General features: G+C 52.9%; 10 protein-coding genes across 10 annotated transcripts; 8 read left to right on the forward strand and 2 right to left on the reverse strand.

Moving 5' to 3' along the window:
- Window positions 1-254: 254 nt before the first annotated feature.
- On the reverse strand, window positions 255-2,660 carry KD926_001015 (SWAP/Surp domain-containing protein; the record flags this gene model as incomplete). Its single annotated transcript, XM_053096566.1, has 1 exon — window positions 255-2,660. The coding sequence occupies one exon, from the start codon at window positions 2,658-2,660 to the stop codon at window positions 255-257; it is 2,406 nt and encodes an 801-aa protein (XP_052959395.1).
- A 293-nt stretch (window positions 2,661-2,953) lies between these two features.
- Window positions 2,954-4,165, forward strand: KD926_001016 (uncharacterized protein; the record flags this gene model as incomplete). The annotated part of the gene is made up of 2 exons (XM_053096567.1): window positions 2,954-3,066; window positions 3,136-4,165. The coding sequence occupies 2 exons, from the start codon at window positions 2,954-2,956 to the stop codon at window positions 4,163-4,165; spliced, it is 1,143 nt and encodes a 380-aa protein (XP_052959396.1).
- A 2,417-nt stretch (window positions 4,166-6,582) lies between these two features.
- On the forward strand, window positions 6,583-8,565 carry KD926_001017 (uncharacterized protein; the record flags this gene model as incomplete). Its single annotated transcript, XM_053096568.1, has 1 exon — window positions 6,583-8,565. One exon carries the CDS (start codon window positions 6,583-6,585, stop codon window positions 8,563-8,565), a length of 1,983 nt encoding a protein of 660 aa, XP_052959397.1.
- An 888-nt stretch (window positions 8,566-9,453) lies between these two features.
- KD926_001018 (uncharacterized protein) lies at window positions 9,454-10,034 on the forward strand (the record flags this gene model as incomplete). Its single annotated transcript, XM_053096569.1, has 2 exons — window positions 9,454-9,652; window positions 9,751-10,034. The coding sequence occupies 2 exons, from the start codon at window positions 9,454-9,456 to the stop codon at window positions 10,032-10,034; spliced, it is 483 nt and encodes a 160-aa protein (XP_052959398.1).
- Window positions 10,035-10,509: 475 nt separating this feature from the next.
- On the forward strand, window positions 10,510-11,025 carry KD926_001019 (DUF1993 domain-containing protein; the record flags this gene model as incomplete). Its single annotated transcript, XM_053096570.1, has 1 exon — window positions 10,510-11,025. One exon carries the CDS (start codon window positions 10,510-10,512, stop codon window positions 11,023-11,025), a length of 516 nt encoding a protein of 171 aa, XP_052959399.1.
- An 814-nt stretch (window positions 11,026-11,839) lies between these two features.
- Window positions 11,840-12,671, forward strand: KD926_001020 (dolichyl-phosphate beta-D-mannosyltransferase; the record flags this gene model as incomplete). The annotated part of the gene is made up of 2 exons (XM_053096571.1): window positions 11,840-11,943; window positions 12,038-12,671. The coding sequence occupies 2 exons, from the start codon at window positions 11,840-11,842 to the stop codon at window positions 12,669-12,671; spliced, it is 738 nt and encodes a 245-aa protein (XP_052959400.1).
- A 308-nt stretch (window positions 12,672-12,979) lies between these two features.
- On the reverse strand, window positions 12,980-14,062 carry KD926_001021 (uncharacterized protein; the record flags this gene model as incomplete). The annotated part of the gene is made up of 2 exons (XM_053096572.1): window positions 12,980-13,957; window positions 14,024-14,062. The coding sequence occupies 2 exons, from the start codon at window positions 14,060-14,062 to the stop codon at window positions 12,980-12,982; spliced, it is 1,017 nt and encodes a 338-aa protein (XP_052959401.1).
- Window positions 14,063-14,609: 547 nt separating this feature from the next.
- KD926_001022 (transcription factor TFIIIC subunit TFC6) lies at window positions 14,610-16,899 on the forward strand (the record flags this gene model as incomplete). The annotated part of the gene is made up of 2 exons (XM_053096576.1): window positions 14,610-15,981; window positions 16,046-16,899. 2 exons carry the CDS (start codon window positions 14,610-14,612, stop codon window positions 16,897-16,899), a joined length of 2,226 nt encoding a protein of 741 aa, XP_052959402.1.
- Window positions 16,900-18,590: 1,691 nt separating this feature from the next.
- Window positions 18,591-19,535, forward strand: KD926_001023 (uncharacterized protein; the record flags this gene model as incomplete). Its single annotated transcript, XM_053096577.1, has 1 exon — window positions 18,591-19,535. One exon carries the CDS (start codon window positions 18,591-18,593, stop codon window positions 19,533-19,535), a length of 945 nt encoding a protein of 314 aa, XP_052959403.1.
- A 654-nt stretch (window positions 19,536-20,189) lies between these two features.
- Window positions 20,190-23,091, forward strand: KD926_001024 (vacuolar protein sorting-associated protein 35; the record flags this gene model as incomplete). The annotated part of the gene is made up of 5 exons (XM_053096578.1): window positions 20,190-20,326; window positions 20,426-21,063; window positions 21,123-22,111; window positions 22,164-22,712; window positions 22,774-23,091. 5 exons carry the CDS (start codon window positions 20,190-20,192, stop codon window positions 23,089-23,091), a joined length of 2,631 nt encoding a protein of 876 aa, XP_052959404.1.
- Window positions 23,092-23,241: the final 150 nt, after the last annotated feature.

Here is a 23,241-nt window from a genome sequence, read left to right on the forward strand (position 1 = left end):
AAGGAGTTGATATCAACATGCGAAGAAGATAAATTACTTACATTGTGGGGCTGCCGCGCCCGGTCGTGGTTGGGCCTGAATCTGCCTGGTCTGCAAGGCATCAATCCTTGCCGGATCCTCCACTTCTACGGAGTAGTCTTCCGACTTACTAGTGACTACTGTCGACGAGTGGCTACATCCCACACTTCCTTAATCAAAACTATCGTGTCATTGATATACACAGGCCAATGGTCATTCATATCGATGCATATTTTTCACTCCGAGTCAGAGTCAGCGAACATGTCTTCGGCTTTGGGCCGCGGCTTGCGAACGGGAGGTTGCGACTCTGCTTGAGCTGGTGGCTCCGCCTGTTTCTCGGGCGGTTGCTTGGTTGCATCGCCTCCTTCTGTCGTAGGTTCATCTTCTTCCATATGCTCATCGTCCTCTTCTTCCAAGTCACTGTCCTCCATCGGCTCCCCGTCGATATCACTCATTGACTCAATGTCCATGGCTACGGGAGCATCGCGAGGATTGACCGCTGTCCGGTTTCGATCGGCATCAGACGGTCGAGAGGGATCAAATCGGTCCGCTGTAGAGTCCTCGTCCACGGTCTTCCACCGGTTCTTGCTCTTCGAGAATGCCCCGGCAGCCCGTTCGGCCTCGGCCTTCTCTTGTTCCTCCCGGAGCTCCTCTTCCGTAAGTGGCGGTTTGTCAAAGACCTGAGCAAATCGTTCCTGGCTCGACTGCGGGAAGACACACCAGCCCTCCCAGAGATTTAGCAGGGAGCCTACACTCCGTTTCCATTTTTCTGCTCTCAATCGACCCCAATTGAGTTCCTTCTCTAGTCGTCCAAGATGTTCGAAGACTTCATGCGCCTTCAATGACGATTCAAAAAGCTGCCGATACCGCCATGCATGCCGCACGCCGCTGGTGGCAGACGATGAGAGAATGTCGGAAATAAGGAAAAGACCAACAAGTTTGGCGGGAGACGTATCCAATGCTCCCTTGGAGGACGCACGGATTTCATCGACTGGACGGGTATCCTCTGTAGATTCTTCTCCCCGGGCAAGGCGCTTCTCTTCTTCGCGATCGGGGTTTGCTCCGCTGTAAGCGAAGGGGTTGATGATATTCGAAACAATCATCTCCACCACTTCGTCAGCACCCGCTCCCGCATGCTCGATGGCAAAAGCCGTCACCCGCGCAACGTCACCTTTTCGTAGCTTGGCATGAGTCGTGGGAAGTCGTGCTAGAAGGTGGGCTAGTTTAGCCTTCTGAAGAGGGTTCATGTAACCAAGTCCCTCGTTGCTTGCGCCCAATCCGTCCGCCGGTGGTCGTTTGTCATCTTCCACATCTGACATCTCATTCTCCGACGAGTCGTAGTCCTCGTCGGCGACGAAATCCTCAATACGCGTGACATGTTCAAATTTGAGGTGTGTTGCCGGAGGCACCCAACTCGCGTTACCCTCAAATATTAATGACGAACTCTGAGGCCTGCCTCGTTGAGTTCCTTTATTACGCCCGTTGGTAAGTATCTCCCATAGCTTCCACCGGTAGTAGACACCACCAGCACTCCTGGCATCCCAAAGCCAGGCCCACCTAATGTCCTTTTGAACGTCTGGTCTCGTCATGAGAAGAGCCTCGAATTCAGGGCCATAATCCAAAAGATTTTCCAACGTCTTATGAATCAGCCGGAGTTGTTTTAGATCAGACGGCGCTTTCACTTCGACCTGGGGGGCTCCGCTTCTCCCTTGCGTAGGCATATATGAGGCTGGAGGGGCAAACCCTCCCCGATGTCCGGGAGGCGGAGCTCGATTCAATCGTCCCCCAAATTCTGGCGCGATCGACTTTGCACCAAACGGGAGAGAAGCCGTGGACGATAGGCCGACATTGACGGGTAACGTCGAGCCGATGGCAGCAGAGGAAAGGTGCCTTGAGATTGAGAGATAGTAACCCCAGCCGAGATATTTGTTCTGCAGCGCGCTCACGCTGGTGTCTATATCCGAGGCGGCGGTTTCATTTGCAAGGGTCACAATGGCAGCCACGGATTTGCGGTCGGAGGGCTGGCCGGGAGGCCGGAGGATCTTCACGTTATCAACGCCCAAGACGGACGGTATGAGCGACTTGATCACAGATGGAGAGGTTCCGGGAGGCAATGATGCGAGGTATAACGTAGGCTTCGCCGCAGCTCGCTCAGCATCCTTCGTATCGCCAGTGCCCTCATATTCGTCGTCCGACGTGCGAAAAGCCGACGCGGTCGACGAGGAGACCGTATTATCGAATCCCAGTACACCCTGTGTAGAGTCTCGATTGCGATTCAGTGGCTGGAATCCTTCGTGGTTACGTTTCCGCGATAGCGATGGCGGCGCCGGTCCCAACGTTCCAGGGCCGCTCATGCGCGGACCCGAGTTGACGAAGTGTCGCTTTGCCGGGCCTCCTGCGAATCCAGCACCTCTATTCCCAAGCCGATTCAATCGTCCGTCGGCGGGCGGTCGGTCGTGCGCGGGGGTGTCATCATCAAACGACTTGACGAAGTCTTCGTAGACTGCAGCGGTTTCAGCTCGTTCGCGGGCACGCTTGGCTTCGGCTTCGGCTTTCTGGCGTTCGAATAGCGATTTTTTAGGGAGGGCGGAGAGTTTCGCGGACACGTCAGGAAACCCCTTGGCTTTCGGATCGTCCGACATGGTAACGGGGCCGCAAAGCAGCGGTGCTCTGAAGAGGGGGAAATCTCAGTTCGCGGACAACAGGTTGGGAGGGCGGAAACGAAGGTTGACATTATTGCGGCCGGGCGTTGGAGGCCATCAAGGCGGAGGCGGAGATACCCGGTGCCTCAGGCAACGCGGCTGCAGGCCCCATCATCTACTCCTCTCTCAAGCTACTGGGAACAGCTATCTTTCTACACCATCCATCAGCACAGATTAATCACGCTCATCATTTTTACTTTGATGTTAACATTGATCAGAACAATCCTTCAGCTATGGCGACAACTCAGGTGCAAAGTTTACTACGCTTCCTATCCCAGGATGCCAAAGTCCCACTGGCAACTGCTATGAGCAAAGTCATGGAGCTACAGAAGTCAGGCCTCACATCGTATGACTATGGACTGATATAGGCTGTCAAAGCCCGCCCGAAACATAGTACTAATTAGTCCAAATGTAGCGCCGAGCAAATCTCCAAGACAGAACTTAAGACACTCCAAGACACATTCAAGGACGACAAGCTGGCAAAGCAGGTGTTCAATGCCGCAAAGCGGGTATCCAAAAAGCGGGCACCTCCAACAGAGGGCGCACCATCACCCCAGAAGAAGACCAAAGGTCCAATTAAAACAGAAGGAGCCGTTCCATTTGAAACGGAGCGCCTGCTGTCCCTTCCGGTCTCGTCGGCAGCCGAGGATGAGCTGTCAAACGTTGTCATACTTACCAACAGGGCTCCTCTGGTACTTGCCTTTGCTGTTAGTATCTTGAGACATACGATGCCCGAGCAGCCAGTTTCTAGCAGGCTTAGCCTAGCCCAGGCGGTGGTCAGTGCAAATAGTCGCTCGAAAGCCGCCAGCATAGGTATTGCAGATGGAGGTTCGGCCGAGCAAGAAAGGTGGGGGGAAGGGCAACCGGTGATCAAAGTACTGGGGAGAGAAATCAAGGTTCTGAAAAGATGGGACTACAACCCCAGAGAAGGCCAGCCTACAGGAGAAGACTGCTCAAGCAAAGATTCAACGTTGCCAGGCAATCCAGACGAAGTCTTCGGGCAAACCGTATCCGATGAGTCAGAAGCTACGCCACCGTTATGGGGTATCGACCTTGAAGCCCTGCGTGTACACGAAAATACATTGAAGAGGCCCTCCAAAACTAATAGCACTCTTTCTATCTTCACACCTAATTCTGCCCGTTCTTATTTATACCGATCATTCACCAAACCACGCAGTCAGGATAGCGAACCGACGGGCAAGTCCAAGCAGAAAAGCGTTTCTGAGGTAGAGAGAGAAAAAGAGGTATGTCTGGGGCATCTTTTACGCAGCATTGACATGGTCTGTCGGTCCTGGGTGCCTTTCCTCGACAAGGACGAACTAGATCGGCGAGCCTGGGCTTGGTATTTACACGTCAGACCTTCAGTTCAAGGTGGAGTCGAGGGTTGGGGAGAGAAGGGATTGGTGAAGTTGTCGGATATCCTAGCTCTGAGAAGGCCACCATAACTGTCCGCTTGAGCGGTTTTGCTGCGTTCGCAACCAAACTACCCTATACAGCCGACATCTCTATAAGGATCTGATCAGGCTCCCCAGAGATACCCTATTGGTTTGACTTCAGGCTAAAGTTGATGACATTAGGGCTCGTCGGCTCTCTTCCAACAATCCAGGGCGCTTAAATCAATTGATGGCTCAGAAAGAGCATCTATGTGGGTCGATGGACTTCGTAGTCGTAACCTAAGGCTGAAGAAATGACAAGTTTGGCCCAACGGTGTTGCGGTGGATGACGGCTTGTACGGAGTAGAGATAACGTTCCATGATCTGATTGCCAGGGTATTATCAAGTCCGATTGAAAAGAACCAAGTTTAGTGAATACCATCAAACTATTCCCTGAACCAATGCACGTTCAGAGTCTGGGCCATCTATAGTTTGGCTGCACGATTGCAGGAATTGCATCGACGGTGGTTACTTCGTAAGAGGGATATCGCAACAACGGATAACCAAGCATAGTCAAATCAGCGGTGGGCCTCAATGCGCCCATCCCCATTGGGAGAGTTCCTGGCTACATCAACCATTAAGCAGCAATTCTCATTGTCTAGAACAGTGAGAACGGCGTCGATCAGTCCAAGGAACCGGGCAGGTTCCGCCTTCGGTACCGAATGATTGATCCAATTATCCTCTGCATTATTGCCGGGGAGATATTTCTCAATTCTATTATCTGCGCAACACCAGCGAACAGTCCAAGCACTCATTCATACGCGCAGGCCGACTGATTCCCGCTTCATGGCAACAGGAAAAACAGTTCACAAATTCAACCAAGGTACCGATATGAAATTACGCTGGCAGGGTTTCTCGTCACATTCCGGACCTACGTAATTTCTTTGACTTCATAGCGGCGCTGATCCTCGAACACATCAAGATTTCCGGATTCGGGCAGATAGAGTTTTCTCAGTCCAGGCACTGTAGGGCTCCACCAGACGAATCCGCCGTGAACAAATCCCTTCTTTTAGTGCTAGACGAACGGTAATTAGGAGCCGTTAGTCGGTATTAGTTGCCTTTACCTTTTTTTTTTTTTTTTTTCTTCCTTTCATTCTTTTCTGTCGGGTGGCCTCCGCAGTCACTCTCGTCGGGGTGGAAGAAGTCCGTGTGGGCAGTAATAATGTTGAGTTTAGTGTTTACCGGTGTACTTTGGATGAATTTTGAAAAGAAGGTAGGGATCCTTGGATTGACCTCATCCGTCGCCAATCGAATTAATTGATTCTTGCCAAGAGTGGTACGGATTAACCGGCCGTCCAACAACGGGGGCATTTCCGAGTCTCCTCCGTTCCCCAGCGATGATAGGTGGTGACCATTTCGTGTTTCAGCCCAGACTGAGTTCGCGTGGAATTTAGCCCAGTCCATCTTGGATCATGACCGAGGATAGCCCGGCATCAGATGTGTTTCAATCGATCAAGCGAGGGAGCGACCGTCGTACTTTCGTCACCATGTCGAGACAGGGACAGTCAGGATTCAGGAGAGGAGCAACTGAGAAAGAGGATTAATTAGTCTGAATTAATTTAGCATTTACTATTAATATGATTGGGGGAGGAAGAGTAACAGGATTAGGATTTAGGGAGAGGAGTCCATAGTGGCGAAGCTCTGCCTGCGGGCGATCTGATGATGTTCAGGAATAGAACAATCGATGGAGGAGAGCGTGAAGAGGGTCGGACAAAAATAGTCGGCGATGTCAATCTCGATTGGCCTCTCATGCTCTAGAAAGAATTCCCACTGGAAGTCTTCCATTATAATGGACATAATATAATGCAATCCAAGTCATTATACGGAGGGGACTGAGACTGTCATCATCAGTCTAGGGAACTCCTCCACTTCCGACCGACGCCCCAAAAATCCCAATTAGTCCCGAGGGCCGCTAGTCCTTTCTCGGGCCCCCTTCAGGCTCCCAGGCCGCCCACTCTTGACCCTTCTCTTCCCTCTTTCTCGCTCTCTCCCTTCCTCTCTTCCTCTCTTCCTCTTCCCTCTTCTCCCCCTTCCAGAATCCTTCGCTTCGTTCTTCCTCCACCTCCACATCTCTCTTCATCTCCCCTCCTCTACACTCGATCCATTCTTTTTTCATCTAAATCTGATTTACCCTCCTCAATCACCATCCTATCCGGTCAAGTCGTGCCTCGTCGCCATCGCCTCCTCTTATTCGCCCCTTTCTTTTCACCGCTTCCCCTCTTTCAACGTCCCCTTCCGTCCCTCTCGATCTCAGTCGACTCAGGTGACTGATCCGCTCCCTTTTGACGGATTGATCGATCAAAACAGGTAGCCCGCCAGGGCTGTGCAACGCCATGCCTGGGCGTTTCTCATCCGATCATTCTCGCTCCCTCTCCCAATCCTCACAGTCGCCATCTCAAAACTGTACTCCTAACCCCGAAACCGAATCAATGCATCGCCGTTCGACGTCCGGTCGCTCCTCCAACAACCCCAATGTCTTTTCCGATGAATACTCGCTGGAACCGATAGATTCGGAACAATCGACTCTCACTCCTCGAAGTCCCTCTATTTCGTCCATCGCCTCTTCCAATACTCTTCGGTCGTCGGTACCCCAGCAGAAACCGTACGCTACGGTCCCCAATGAGCCGGAGACGACGGAGAATCCTTTCGGTGATGAAGCTCGCCTCTCTTTCGATGACCAACACCGATCGAGTCTTCCCCAGAAGGGAATGGACCTCAACCGGAACTCGGTAGCATCCACAAATACTGCTCCTTCAATCACGCAGCGCAGCCAGAGCACGTCATCGCGGTTCTCCATGCCCCCTCGGGCCCTCAGCCCTTACACGGGCGCTACCGGACCCAGCCATCCTTATGCAATGTATCCGCAGGTCGGTGTCAGCCGCTCCCCTAGTGTAACCACCACCTCGACCGTACGACCGATGGACCGACCGTTGGGAGACACGAATGCCCCTCAGCATCCCTACGCCATGTACCCACAGAACGTTGTACCGGAAGAGGGGATCGATGCTCCAGTGATCCCTCTTGGCTTTCCCGGGCACCCCCAAGCCTACCAGCGACCGCCTAATCGTGCCGATGATGATGTGGGGGATTTGATCGGACCTGATGGCCACACTGAACAACTCCCACCCTATTCACGATACCCTGAAAATGCCGTTCCGAAGGTCGAAGACCAGCCGCCTCAGCCGGTCGCCGATGCTCCGACGGCCCCTCCGCCTGAACCTCCCCGGAATGAACCGGCAGCTATCCCCGTTGTCGAAGTTGCTGCCGCGGGAGTGGTCGGCGGAGGTCAGGCCTCGCCACTTCCCGTCCAGCATCCCGAGCCACCGGAGGAACCCCCGGCGACCGGGATCATGGCATTCGAAGAGAAGTTAAAGACGAAGGGCAAGAAGAAAGCCTGCTGTGGGCTGCCAGTCTGGACCTTGGTTCTAGTCGGTGTGGTCATGCTTGTGGGAGGCTGTATTGGTGGAGTTATTGGTGGAGTTTTGGGAGCCAAAAAAGCGGCAAGCGAGGAGAAGGAGAAGGGCCATGGCCCGCAGATTGTCACCACAACAGCCACCCCCCGAATGGACGCGACGCCCATCTCGACAATTCCGTCCAACCTGATGACGCTTCCCACGGGTAATTTCATGATCCCCGCGTACGCGAAGAATCAGTCGAAATTCTGCATCTCCGATTCGGACTACACTCGCTCCTGGAGCTGTATGACGTCAGGAAACGTTCCCATTTCGATTTCGGGGACTCAGTCCCAGCCTAATGTTTCGTTTAAACATGAGCATTTCACCTCGTCTTTTACTTATGGTGCCCAGGCACCATATTTCGCTAGTCCTACACAGTCCCTGAGTCTAATGATGGACTCTAGCGATCTCAGCCTGGGTCCAGCGTGGACTTTCTTTTCCCTCTTCGACAAGCTTGTGATTGTTCCGCAGGATTCATTCCCATCCAATGCCGCCTCAAAACGGTCGGTCCCTGAGGATGAAGTGCTCGCCACCTCTTATTATCGCAAAAAGGCAGCTCAGTCTGGGGACAAGCCGTGGTTCTGCTGGTGGAATAGCACGGTGATGGAATTTTTCTTGTACGCCAACGAAACCACGAAGGAGTCTCGGGACAGTTCGGGCGCGACCCTTTTGGAGGCCGAGCCATCGCAAACCTCGAAAAGCACATCGACGCCTGATTATCCCCGCCGTATCAAGATGGAGGAGAAGCGAGATTATCCCGAGGCGCAGGCACCCTATTGCCAACAAATGCAAGTGATGGATAACGGCTCAATTCAAACCGTATCACCCGCGACGATCCAGATTAAGGAGATGGAACCGACCCCAACGACGACAATGAAAGGTGTTGGCAGTACCCAAACCTACACGGCCAAGGCGCAGTATGCTAGCGTTTGCTACTGTGTCTCCTTGACTGACTAGTGCTTGGCACCATCACCAAAAAGTGAAATCAAACTGATAGAGGAAACTGCAAGGGACGATTTACACTTTTGTATTCCAATTATTCCCTTGCGGTCAAGGCGTTGGCGTTACCGAAGTGGTGGACACTATATTTTCCATGGTCCTTAATGTGCATACGAACGATGATCCTTCTCTTGTGTGATCTACTTGGGCTCTTAGGTGTGATGGGTTGTTGGGCTCCTGGGTTATTTATTATCTGCTGGTCATGACATGCATCCTATATATTTGCGAGCTTTTATCTTTTCTTTTTGTGATTCAAGCCGATTTGGGCTTTTGGACTATTGTCTCCAGTATCTTGTCTTGCATTGTTTTGTTCTGTGTGCTAGCAGTTTATTGGCGTTACGGGCGGATATGGTGCACAAGGCCCACCATACATCTTGGGCCACCGGTCTCTGTTTGATCTTTTTCCATTATTCTTTTTCAATCCCCCTTTCCGTTCTATCTTTTTTGGTCATTATTTTAGGGATTTATAACAATATCTGGGTGTTTGGCCGTCACATTATTTGGTCAAAGGTTCTTCATTTTTGATACTACGGTGTATGAGATTTGCCATCACGGCGTGGCCCAGTTAGTCGAAATGTAATACTTTGGGGTTTCTCAGTCCATTTCCCTCGCCTCTGCGTCTTGGCACCCGGGAACTCGTCGTGGGGAATGCCCGGTGTTGGTCGTTGATCAACGAGACATCATGGAGAGCATTACACAGCGGCGACGTCATTGGATGTTTTCAGCACTCAGTCGCCCCCGACTGCGACGGTTAAAAAGGAAATACATGAACGGAATTGGAAGCAAAATGCACTCTAGAATACTCAACTACATCACCGGATTCCACCTCTCCCTTGATCAAACAAAATGAGCTCCATCATTCGCAGCAAGATTCCCCCACACGTGGCCCGCCCTTCAATGGGCCTCGGCTCTCCGTTGCAGAGCATCGTCCCGTTCTCGCGGCGAAAATATGCACAGAGCTCCTACGGGGGCGAAGGAGAACACAATAATGCGGAGCACCCAAAAAGCCATCGTAACAGCCCTACACGAGATATCGAACACCCAGGTGAGTATACAGCGTGGTAGCGTGGTAGCGTGGTAGAGTCGTCTGATACGATTCCTGCCCCTAGCATAGCAACTAGCATGCTAATAGATGGCAAATAGGACCAACCCCACCCAACGTCAGCAAGGACGCACCGTCTTCGTCTGGTAATAAGTCCGAATCCCATTCCTCGAAAACCAGTGAGGGTGCTATCAACACCATGCCGAGCAATAAGGCCCATCCGACGATCACAGACGGCCAACAGTCCCCTAACATTGACTCCAAAGGCAATCTTCGGGATGATGTGCCCCAGGATGTGAAACAGCATAATAAGGAGATGTCGCAGCGGCATGATCGAGCATACAATCAGATTGCCGACGAAGGCGAGTATCGGAAGGGGTTCTAAGAGGGTAGATCGAAGGGATGGCTGGCGCTCTCTTCTTTACATCTCTGTGGCGTTCGTGGCTTTAGCGGCGCGCTTGTTTGAGGGTCTAATTTGATATTTTTTCGTCTAATATCTGTACAAACTTTGAAATTTGTGGCTATTAACATTTTAATCTACCATAGGCTCGGAGTCTTGCCGCTTCTACACTATTTCCCAATATCAAGATGTCGATGGTTGCTGAATCGCCAGAAGAATCAATAGGATAGTCAGCCATAGCTGTACATGTCGACCATGTTAACACGATGTTCATGTCTCGAAAATAAGCTCCACAGCCACAAAAGTGACTCAAAATAGAGGATTGGCCCCCATCCCAGCCCGTATCACGTGGATCTCCAACTCACCAGACTGACTCCGCAATGTTCCGCAGTGTACACAGAAGAAAGTATATAAACCTGTAAACAATACCCAAAGAGAATCGAGCAAGCAAACCAAAACCATGGCCCCCCACACCTTCTACGACGGCACCATCCCCGTCGCCATCTCCATCCTCAAAACCCTCTCCCACATCTTGACTGTCGCCTCGCAACAACGTCCCACCGAGACAACCACCCTCCTTCACAACTCCCGTCTCCACGAAACCATGTACCCCCTCACCGATCAGGTGCGCATCGTAACGCAATGGACCGAGAACCTCGTCGCGCGCCTCACCGGCCGCGACGCAACCACGTTCTCTGGCAGCCCTGACAGCTTCTCGGAGTCCTTTGAGCGCATCAATACGGTGCTGAAATCCCTCAGCGAAGCGGACAAGGACCGCGTGAATGAGGAGGGCGATAGCGAGAAGCCGACCACTCTGGCTCCTGGAATGGAGGTGCCAATGACCGGCGCGACGTGGGCGCATACGGTCATCTTGCCGAATCTTTATTTCCATGTGACGACGGCGTTTGGTATTTTGAGGAAGGAGGGCGTTGAGATCGGGAAGAGGGATTATTACGCTGGGTTTTTCCCTATGTGAGATCTAGGGCGTGTTGGTTGGGGAGTGGGAGGATGCTGTGCATGGTTCCGTCCTTGTATATTGATGAACAAGGTGGATAGATGGATGGTTAGATTGTTATGTGTATATGTATATGGCTGGAGCTTCTGCGTTAGCTCGATAATAATATCTCCTCTCTTGACAGGCTAAGAGCAATCGTAGTAAACATACTGTAAAGTGTTAACTAGAGGAATCAAGGTCCACAATACCTGAGCTGATTCCCATCGACGCTGTTTTATCAATCTTACCTCACTCTCTTGCTGTCAAAATCGTTTCTATACGCATCATCTAGCTTATGTTTAGCCATGATGTTTGGAAAGAGTCAGTTCTTCATCATGGAGTAGTTTGTCTCTGTTGTGCTTCTGGATGAACTGGTCCATGAGTATACTCGGATGGATGTGTATTTCTGCGACATCTTGGTTAGTCTATATATCTGAATTTGGCTAATTGGAAGGGCCTAAGAATATAGTATTTGCTAGTTATGACAATTAGTTAGTTAGTCAGTCAGTAAGTTAGGGGCTATGAATAAGCCAATAGACTGAGAAGTCTCAACATCGAAAGGCAAAGTACCGGATACTTTGCGGCCCACTCAAATCTCCGTACTGGATGGAAGTAACGAATACATGAACGGTACCTGGCGCTAAGTCTGGCCACGTTCCTCTCCCGACCGCCCAGCCCAGCATCGTCCCGACTTTCCAATCCCCTCGACTTCGACCCTTGTCGACACCATTGTCTTTGGTTTCTCATTCGCATTATCTTTCTCCGATCCTGATTGTGTTCTCTCCAGGCGATCAACATGGGTCCCGTCAAGAACAAGTACTCGGTCATCCTGCCGACCTACAACGAGCGGAAGAACCTCCCTATTATCTGCTGGTTGATCGAGAAGACATTCCGTGAGAAGTAAATCCTCCTTTCCATCCACTCCGTATCAATTCATGCGCTCTTTCGTATCCCCTATTTCCCCCTTTACTAACCTCTTCATCGGTAACAACAGCAACCTCGACTGGGAAGTCGTGATCGTCGACGACGGATCCCCCGACGGCACGCTCGAAGTCGCCAAACAACTCCAGAAGCTCTGGGGCCCGGAACACGTGAACCTGAAGCCCCGGGAAGGCAAGCTAGGACTGGGAACGGCGTACGTGCACGGCCTGCAGTACGCGACGGGCAACTACGTGATCATCATGGACGCGGACTTCAGCCACCACCCGAAGTTCATCCCGACGATGATCGCCATCCAGAAGGAGACCGACGCCGATATCGTCACGGGCACCCGCTACGCCAGCCGCGGCGACGTTAAGGGCGGAGTCTACGGCTGGGACCTCTTCCGCAAGTTCACGTCGCGCACGGCGAACCTGATCGCCGACGTTATGCTGATGCCGGGCGTCAGTGACCTGACGGGCAGTTTCCGGCTGTATAAGAAGAGTGTGCTCGAGAAGGTTATCTCGAGTACTCAGAGCAAGGGGTATAGTTTCCAGATGGAGATGATGGTGCGCGCGAAGGCGATGGGGTTCAAGGTCGCGGAGTGTCCGATTACGTTTGTGGATCGGTTGTATGGGGAGAGTAAGCTGGGCGGGAGTGAGATTGTGGAGTACCTGAAGGGTGTGTTGACTTTGTGGCTGAAGGTTTGAGATACTGGGAGGAGGTTCTGTTGATGATGGGGGGAGGGATGGTCGGTGGTCTTTCTAATACTATACCCTCCGTTTTCTTTTTCTTTCTGTGTTCTCGACGATTTATTTGAAACGCGTTGATCGTTCCCCTCCCATCAGAGAGATCGGGGATGCCTGTTGGATCGTCGAATTGTCGCTGGATGATTGTTTTGATATGGGTTCTGATATTCCTGCCCATATGTTCTTGTATATTAAAGCTAGGTTTGGATTCATGATGCGTGCATTCCTCAGTCTATGTAAACTCCCATCGACAGAACAACAGGGGGCAATTAGATCGTGCCCAAGTAGCGAAGAACCCGCTCAACCAACTCCGCCTGTCCGTCGGCCTTGACATTATGACTGGCGCCCTTCACCACAGCACTATTCTCATCCCACTTATCCACCCCTCCGGCATTCGTCGCCTTCTCCCACCGCTTCATCAACGCCTCCTTATCCACCCACGGCGCCGCATACTCATCACTCCCCGAATACAACGCCATCAGCTTCGCCCCCAGCAGACCCCTCTCCCGCACCACACCAAACGTCTCCGCGAGGCGCTGATCCGTCAGATCCGAGCTGAACAGATCATCCAGCGCCGGATCCGCCGGACTATCGGGGCTCGTCAGGCTCAGGAACCGGCGCGCATTTATCGGCGTGTCCCCGGGGAAACCCACCTTGCCGGTCAAATGCAACGGCAAGATCTCCGTGGGCTGCTGCAGCCGCGCAAAGTTCACCAGCTGGTCGTAGGCGCCGCGGAACTCGTTCGGCTCCTCGCTCGTCTGTCCAATGTGCTGCACCGCCTCGCGGTCCGACATGGGCGCCTGCATGATCGCCCCGTCCAGCGGCGGCCGCGACAGATGCTTCAGGTCCAGACCGACTTCTTGGTCCGGGGAACGCTGCGGCAGCGGGTTGGCCGAGTACAGGTAGTGCAGCACGTCCTGGCTGCCGGTGGAGTGGCCCATGACCACGACCTTTGGGGTCGATGCGGATCCCGTGGTGGTGCGGGCTTTGTGGGCGCGCACAAACTCCACGCACTGTGCGATCTCCTCGACGTCTTGGTCGAGACTGCCGATGCCCCAGCCGAGGTAGGACGAGGAGAGCACGAGCGAGAAGAGCGACCAGTCGGTGGGCTCGAGGGCTTTGGCGATCTCGGCCACGTAGGGGACGGTGCCGAGGCCGTCGGTTAGGCCGCCGACGAAGAGCAGACTGTTGGGTTTGGGGGTGGTTTGGTTGGGGGAGATGTATTCAAAGGCTACGAGACGGGGGGTCTGACGGTTCTGGTCAGTTGGATTACATCGAGGTTACTATTGGGTGAGGAGGGGAAGGAATCATACATATTGGTGTAGGACCCCAGGGTATGATGGAGTAGCCATGTTTACTGGTGGAGATGGGAATATGTTTAAGTTGTTTGAAGGCGATTGAAAGATGGTTCAGAGGAGAGTGATTGTTGACAGAATGGCGAGCGATGACGCTGGCTGTCGGGCTGATAACCGCGATCCACCGCAGAAAGTGGGGTTCTGCAAGTACATGCGAGGCCCTCCAATCCTTCGTGATTGTTGTTGTCCAGTCCAATCCGTGCGGAGATTGTGGCAGAACTTCGTCTTGCAGGGGCCGAAGAGACACCGTCCAAGTCTCTTCTCGAAGTAAATAAATTCAGGCCAACTTTTCAGGCCAACCTCCTCCGACCAGGAACCGTCCGAATGGGGACTAGCGCGTGTCCGGACAGAGCGATGCCAAGACCGGCGGGAAGCGTCCAGTGCAAATCCTCTCCAACTTCTTCGGCTTCCACGGTTGTCTCCTCGGAATTATCCCTCTCTCCGCGAGCTTAATTGCACCTTGTTTTTATGTCATCCTGCTGATTGGACTCTGGTCAAACCACCTTGACGTCTGGGAAAACTCCCGTTGGATTCATCCCATGCGATGCCTCGCACACGGAGGTCAAATCGCCAATCAGGCCCCCGGACCAAATACACTAATGATCCCTTCGAGATCGCCGGGGTCAGTGACGAGTCCAACGCAGAAGACGCCAACCCCTCTCGAGTCAAGGGCAAGCGCGTAGCCACCTCACCGCCGCAAGATTCGTCGTCTGATGAAGAGTTCAAAGATGACGGCAATGGCCGGGAAGAGAACTCAGATGAAAATGAGGACGACGACGATGAGGAGATGATTCCAGACGAAGAAGATGACGAGGATGATGCCAGCGGCTCCGATGGAGATGCCATGTCGATTGACGGCGAAGACGCCCGTGCTGGTCCTGGCAAAAAGAACCAGAAGAAACCCCTTGCGGCTCAGCCAACCCGCCCCAAACAGCGGAATCGGGGTCCCGCGATGCCCGCTCCAGGAGAGACGCATTCGCGGGGAGTCTGGAATCCTTCCGAGCACGTGGGTAAAGTGGAGCATCTTCGAGTGACGTACGGCACGGACGAGAGGGATCTCTTAAATGTCGTGCATGCGCGAGACCAGTGGTCTGGGGGCGCGGACTCGACCGTTCCCACTCGCTCCTCTTTGAATCGCGCTCAGAAAGCGTCCGGGTACAAGTATGGACTGACCTTTGGGGCTGAGCCGGAGGATATGAAGAGGGAGAGAACTCGGGGCTGGGACTGGTATTATGCCGATGATATCGGGGAGAGGTTTAGAAAGCGACAGCGCATTGCGAAGACCTCCGAGGACGAGGCGCGGGGAGTTTATATGCCTCTTCCAAAGGAGCAGGACCACACGATTCTCATTGGACCTGTCGATGGTGATCAGAGTCGGTTTCAGTTGGCACAACACGAATCGCTCAACTTTGGGGATGCGTGGGATGAGGGCAAAAGTTCCGCGCGTCCCAAGAAAAAGAAAAGACAGGGCTGGATTATCAATCTGGGACAGAGGATTAAGAACATGGCTTGGGCGCCCAACCAGCCGGGCCTGACGCAGTATCTGACCGTGGCTGCTCCAATCCGAGAGGAACAAAAGAAAGCGTATGGCGATCCGTCGAAATCCAGTGCGCCTGCATTCACCCCCTCGCCTCCCTATCCGTGTGCTTTGCAGCTTTGGATGTTCAAGGCTGCGAAAGAGGAGAGCTTCACAAAAACATTAGATATGACATTTAAGCCAAGATTACGGCTAGCCCTATGTACCGATTGGGGGGATCTGAAAAGGATGGCCTGGTGCCCCATGGCTCGAGACCCACGGGATGAAGACGAGGAAGATGACTTGAGGAACGTCGGACTTTTGGCGGGTATATGGGGAGACGGGTACCTTCGAGTTATTGACGTCAAATTGAGTCGGAATCCAACTAAGACGGAATTCCGTGGGTCTCCCTGGATTTGATTTTGAAAATGGCCGATTTGAGCTCTTACTGACATGCGATTTAGTCAAGGTGCAATCCCCCGTATTCGAAGCCAAGGCTCCTTCGACTGTGGGCACCGCTTTAACATGGCTCTCACCCAGCGACATCGCCGTTGGCTGTGCCAATGGCTTCGTGGCTGCCTGGAGTATAGCGCCTATTCAAGCATCTCAAGCACCCCCAAACCCCCTTCCTTTCTTCTACCAACCAATTCATTCGACCTATATTCTCACGATAGCATCGAGCTACCCAACAAACCCCCACTTACTAGCTACTACGTCCATGGACGGTGAGACGCGTCTATGGTCGCTCATCGACCATAACAAGAACATGGTTGAAACAAACCGCATGAGAGTCGGATCGGCCCACCTATCATACTCGCCCATGCTGCAGGCATTCGTCTCCGGCGATGAAAACGATTTTGCCCGGCTATTGGCGGTGCGTCGCTTCTTCACCACAAGCGCCATAGCCAGGCTTCAAAGCACCATTACTGCCCTGGCACCCTGCAGCTCCTGGCATCCAAGCACCCTCTACGGGAGTGCTGGCGGTTCCGTGGTTGCGACCAACCCTTTGAAGCGAGTTTTACATCCCAAGGAGAAACAATTGCAACAGACCTGGTTCACGCACGAATGGGTGCGAGGCACCGAGGCCGACAGTCCCGGAACCAGTCGCTTCTTCGACGGATTCCTCGCCGAATCCGCCAGCTTGCTGCGCAACATGTCTGGGGATCGTAAGATGATGGACGGAACCATGATCATTACGCTCTACGACGAAGAAACGCACGTTACGTCGATTTCGTGGAACCCCAACCAGGCGTGTGCGGGATGGGCCACTGCCGCCGTCGGTTGCGGTCTGATTCGGATCGAAGACTTAGCTATGTAATTCACTTTGGACGATCTGCCTTTGCTATGACCAATTTGTGGATTCGTCATCTTTCTCTGGAGAGTGGCACTTGGTTCCGTTCCATGACCGCTCAAGCCGTTACGTATACCTCTGTCCGGGGTCCTGCGTAGGTTCGATAATTTCATGCGATCGCGCATGGTATTTGGCAGCCGATTAACTGCGGATGGTCGGTTTGATATCATCTGCTTCGATAGCCGATATCTCGCATTGCCAAGTCTATAGATCTAGACGGGGCGGGAATCGCCGCTGTGGGAAGCTCAATAGTCGGATGCTCCTAAAAATAGCGACCCAGAAATCGCGGTGCGATAAGAGCGGTCAAGGAACATATTCGGTGTCCTGATAGCGCAATCACAGAATATGGAGTAAAAGTTTCGTAAAGGCAAAAGATATCTCCGGCTGCGAAAGAGAGATCGAGCGGGTTACATGCAGAGAGCCCTCCTAGTTTGGACGGGGACTCGTCACCTGTCAAGTCAAATCTGCGATTTTGGGTCATCTGAGAAGTGTTGTTAAGATTTTCGACGGGGCGACTTTGACGATGAACCTGATGTCTTCATCATGGAGGAAGCTGAAGGTAGAATCGGGCGAAGTATGTATCTCGGTCAACGGGCAACGTAATGTCTACCTGTTCATGCAATATCAACGCATGGCTAAACATTCGGGTCACACATGTGGTCGGCCGCAGCATTTATATTTTCAAAAAAAGAAAAAAAGCTATGAAATCATGGGCATTCACCAAGCCGCTCATACTCGGCCGTCGAAGGAAGAGATTCGGAGATATACAATGGAGGTTGACGTCGACACCACACGTACCACATGTACTGTACCACCACCACACGCACGCAGTGGAGTTCTTTATCCCTTGCGTTGCTGACAGCAAGTAGCACAGCTTACCAGTCCTCGACTCAGAGTCACAGCACAACCCACGCAGTCCAAAAATATCGAGGCGACCGTTAAGACGCCACAGTGAGTGGGCCCTCGATCCCCCCCAGCCACGGAATTCTTGGCAGTCACAGGGTCTGCGTGCCCTACAAACGAAGCATCTTTCAACGTCTGCCTGGCTGGATCACACAGCCTACCCAATGCCCCGATGATAGGCAAAGGGGATTGCGTGGATGTTCATCTATTTCTGAACCTTCTTTCTGCCGTTCGGTGTGTTTTCCCTCACCGTGTGGGCAAAAATTCGGAATGAACGTGGCTGGCAGTCAATCCCATGTGGGTGCTGATCGACTCTCCCAGCCTCCTTTGACGGCTGCCGGCCCAGACCCATTGGCGATGCGCTGCCATGCAATGCACCAGCCTGCACTTTTCGCCGTGATATGGGTCTGTTGTGCCGTCCGATGATGGCATTTATCGATCATATTTTTTTTTCTTTCCCTGTCTTTGCTTTTGGCATTTCTACATTGGTCCAGCATTGAGCCGTCGCCTTTAGTGGCTGATCATAAATTAAGGTCCCCTCGTCCTCTTTTCAATTCTCTCGATCTATAGCATTCCATCGCCTGAGCTTGTCTCTACTCCATCTATCATTATTTAGTACACTGTGCTTCCCTTAGCATTTGTTATATTAGTTGATTTCACACTCAAAAACCTTAGAGTCCTTTTTTTTTTTTTTTTTTTTTACCTCCATCAAAATTATTTGTCTCTATCTCCCTCTTCTTGCTTCGTCAAACAAGATGCATACCACCACTCTTCTCCTACTTCTCTCCTCCATCGGCGCTCACGCCGTGCCTCTATTCCATGCCCGCTCCAACGACACTCTGGCGCGCAGAGACGAGCAGCCCTACAGCGTCGTTAACGTCGGCGATGAAACCACCAGCAGCCAAACTCCCACGGTCGAAACCATCACCGTCGCCAACAACCCCCCTCAACCTCCGGTGACTCTCACCGTGACCCAAACGCCCTCGTCCACTCCGGCTGCGTCTGCATCTCCCTCTGCGTCCGGCCACCTTGTGCCCCCTGGCTGGTCCATCCCTTCCGTGCCGACCGAAGACCCCGAATCTGAGTCCGGCGAGGACTCCCAGATCGCTGCTCGGGGCTTCAACCAGACCGAGAGAGCCGCTCGCAACTTCAGACGGTCCGCCGTGGCCAACAGCACCGTGACCCGGGATCTCCACGCCCGCGGTGAGAACTCTACTGTCTCTTCCGAGTTGCACGCTCGAAGCAACAGCACCTTGACCCGGGACCTCCATGCCCGGAGCGAAAACACTACTCTTCCCGAATTGCACGCTCGCAGCAACAGCACCCTGACTAGAAGCCTCCACGCCCGCGGTGAAAACACGACTACTACTTCTGAGTTGCACGCTCGCAGCAACAGCACCTTGACCCGTGATCTCCACGCCCGGAGCGAAAACACCACCCTCCCCGAGCTGCACGCTCGTAGCAACAACACTCTGACCCGGGATCTCTATGCTCGGAGCGAAAACTCCACTCTTCCCAAGCTGCACGCTCGCAGCAATGGCACCGGACTTGAGACTCGATCTCTCTTCTCCCGTGGCAACGACACCGAGTCCAGTCTGCATGCTCGCAGTGCCAACGTCACTGGTGGTGCCGGTCTGTTCAGCCGTGGTGCCCTGAATGCCACCACGCTTGTTGGCCGATCCAACAGCACCGTTGTCTAAATGACGCAATTTGACGGTCTCTAAAAAGAAAAGAAACGAAAAAGCGACGGGTAGTCTCTTTTCTTCTTTCCTTTTCACTCTCTTCTTTTCGGATTTATTGTCTTATGAGCAACGGTTTGCGATGTGAATGACCACACTCTATGATGGATAGATGGATGCCTTTCCTTTTTATTTTCGGGATTTTTATTTTCTTTTTTTACATTTTATATTTCCTGGGTTCTGGCTGTAATGATGCGATGTGCTCATGGACCTGCATTCGGCGTTTTTGTCTTTGCTTCAGCGGGGTTGCGATGGTGTTTGATCATGATGTATACTCGATAGATTGGCCGTTATCTAGACTGCATGAAAAAGAACTGCAAATTACCCATAATACGGTGACAGTACGAGTACGACGGGGAGGTTACATAATCCACGTGCCCGGTTGATGGATTCACCTTCCATCATCAACTTCCCTCCTCCTCTTCCTTCTCTTCCTCTACACTTGCATTTCCCGTTGTTCGATCTACTACTTTTCCCGTCTATGGACTGGGAGCTATCTCAATTACCCCTGACTCCATACCTTCCCTCCGACCGCCTCTCCCGTCCTTGATCACCCACCTCATACTCCATTGCGACCAGCTGTTTACCGCCTCCCCTCCATCCCCATAAACCACCATGGCCTCCCCCGTGACGGCTCCCGAGGACCAAAGCCGCCTCCTCGAGGAGGCATTGGGAGTGGTCCGACAGCAGTCGCAGATGATGCGAAAATGCCTAGAGACGCCGGGGAAATTAATGGATGCGCTGAAATGCGGGTGAGCTGAAAGCCTTCCCTCCCCTCCACACTGACCCTCCCCAAGGCAGCCGTAGAATGGCAGAGCTGACGAGTCCCGGTTTCCCCAATTGGGTTCCAGATCGACTTTCGTGTCCGAACTACGAACGCCCAGCCTAGGTCCGAAACAATATTATGAACTGTACATGGCCGTGTTCGACGCCCTGCGACACCTCTCCGTTTACCTGAAAGAGAACCATCCCGTGAACCACCTGGCCGATCTGTACGAATTGGTCCAGTATGCCGGCAACATCATCCCGAGATTGTACCTCATGATCACTGTGGGGACCGTGTACATGTCGGTGGAAGACGCCCCCGTTAAGGAGATCATGAAAGATATGATGGAAATGAGCCGAGGCGTGCAGCACCCCATCCGCGGCCTGTTCCTACGATACTACCTGTCCGGCCAGGCGAGGGATTACCTACCCACGGGGTCGGGCGACGGTCCCGAAGGCAACATGCAGGACTCGATTAACTTCGTGTTGACCAACTTTGTCGAGATGAATAAGCTGTGGGTGCGACTGCAACATCAGGGCCCGTCCCGGGAGCGGGAGAAGAGGATGCAGGAGCGCCGGGAGCTGGAGCTGCTGGTCGGTAGTAATGTTGTTCGCCTCAGTCAATTGGTGGACTTGGAAGGTTACAAATCGGGAATCCTGCAGGCGCTGCTGGAACAGGTCGTTCAATGCCGGGATGTCCTGGCGCAGGAGTATTTGCTTGAAGGTAGGAAAGACGGTGATAGGCTTGCGGATGATAGCTTGGGAGCTAACGGGATCTCGCAGTGATTACCAAAGTCTTCCCCGACGAATTCCATCTCCATACACTTGACCTCTTGCTCTCCGCGATCGCCCGACTCAATCCGCACGTGGACCTGAAGAAGATCGTCATCGGCCTGATGGACCGGCTGTCGGCGTATGCGGCGCGCGAGACCGATTTGTTGACCGACCCAGAAACAAGGCAGCAGACTGAGGAGGAAGCGGTGACAAATCTCCTCGAGAATGTCAAGATTGCCGAAGAGACCAAGAAACAGGCGCCTGCGGAGAATACGGAGACCACCCCCGTTCAGGAGAACGGCGTGGAGCAAGAGTCGAAGGAAACGGAAGAGAAGCCTCCGGCTGCCCCAGAGGAGGAGAACACCGAGAAAAACGCCAACGGCGACGGCAACGAAAAACCTGGCGTTCCTGCCAATGTCAGGCTCTATGCCATCTTCTACGAGCAGGTGGTCAATCTGATCAAGTCTCGCGGGCTTCCCATCCAAGACACGATGGCCCTGCTCGTCTCCCTGGTCAATCTGGCGCTGAACACATACCCCGACAAACTCGAATACGTGGATCAGGTCCTTGACTTTGCCACCAAATCCACTGCCGAGTACACGGATCATGCTGATCTGCACTCCGCTCCGACGCAACAGAACCTCCTGCACCTCTTGGTTGCCCCTCTTCGCTCCTACTTTTCCATCTTTACGGCGTTGGCCCTACCTAACTACCTTCCACTTTTGACCGCGCAATCGTATCCTACCCGTCGCTCCGTTGCTGGTGAAATCGCCCGCAGCCTTCTCAAGAACCGCACGCTCATCGCTACCACGGACAACCTTGACCGTGTTCTCCAGGTTCTCCGGGTTCTGATCAAAGAGGGCACGCAGCAGTCCATGGGATACCCAGGAGTACAATCACAACGCCGGGGCGAGACGGACGAGACCATCGAAGAGCAAGGCTGGCTCGCACGATTGGTTCATCTGATTCAGGCACCAGAAAACGATGTTCAGCTCAAGGTAATGGCGGCTCCGACATGCGTGGTTTCCGCTAGCTAACTCATGATTCCAGCTCCTGCAATCAACTCGCAAGGCCTATGCAGACGGCAACGAACGGATTCGATACACAACGCCGGCGCTCATCAGCGCCTCGATACGTTTGGCGCGCAAGCTCAAAACCCGTGAGCATTTAGATGACAACTGGCAGTCGCAGTCGTCAGCCTTGTACCGATTCATGCATCAATGCGTCAACAACCTGTACCAGCGAGTAAACCCGGGATGCGCCGATTTGTCTCTGCGGCTATTTGTCATGTGCGGCGAGGTCGCCGACCAGACTGGATTTGAAGAATTTAGTTACGAGTTCTTCGCGCAGGCCTTCACTATCTATGAAGACTCTATCAGTGATTCGCGGGCCCAGTTCCAGGCTGTCTGCATTATTGCGGGAGCTCTTCACGGTTCCCGAGGATTCTCCAAAGAGAACTACGACACGCTCATCACCAAGGCGGCGCTGCACGGCAGCAAGCTGCTCAAGAAGCCCGATCAGTGTCGTGCAGTGTATCTCGCTAGTCACCTCTGGTGGGTTGTCGAGAACCCGCAAAGAGGAGAGGAAGACGCCAAGAACGTTCGTAACCATTTCTATAATTATCTCGCAGATGATCTCGTCTCTAACCGAAACTTTTTAGCTCTACCGCGACGGAAAGCGCGTTCTCGAATGTCTCCAGCGGGCTCTTCGTGTTGCCGACGCTTGCATGGATACCGCTGTCTCCGTTGAACTCTTCGTTGAGATCCTCAACCGCTATGTCTACTACTTCGACCAGCAGAACGAAACCGTCACGACTAAATACCTCAATGGCCTTATCGAGCTCATCCACTCCAACCTGCAGACCAACCAGGACGAGCCCAACCCGAACCTGGAAGGCCCGAAGCGCCATTTCGAGCGTACACTAGAGTACATTCGATCAAGGGACTACGAAGGCATCGTCACAGACCCTAGACAGTGAGCCACAGGTATGATTTGTACGAGATGATGAGTGTATTTATCGATTGATTTATTTTACCTATCTTTTTTTTTTTTTTCCTTTCTCTTTTTCACCTTTGTATCCTTCGCTGTCTGAGCTTATCCGATCTGTTGTCCACCTCAATCGCGTTCA

This window comes from Aspergillus affinis (assembly GCF_023601865.1).
Source record: "Aspergillus affinis strain CMG 70 chromosome Unknown NODE_11_length_483380_cov_85_280398, whole genome shotgun sequence".
Lineage (NCBI taxonomy): Eukaryota > Fungi > Ascomycota > Eurotiomycetes > Eurotiales > Aspergillaceae > Aspergillus > Aspergillus affinis.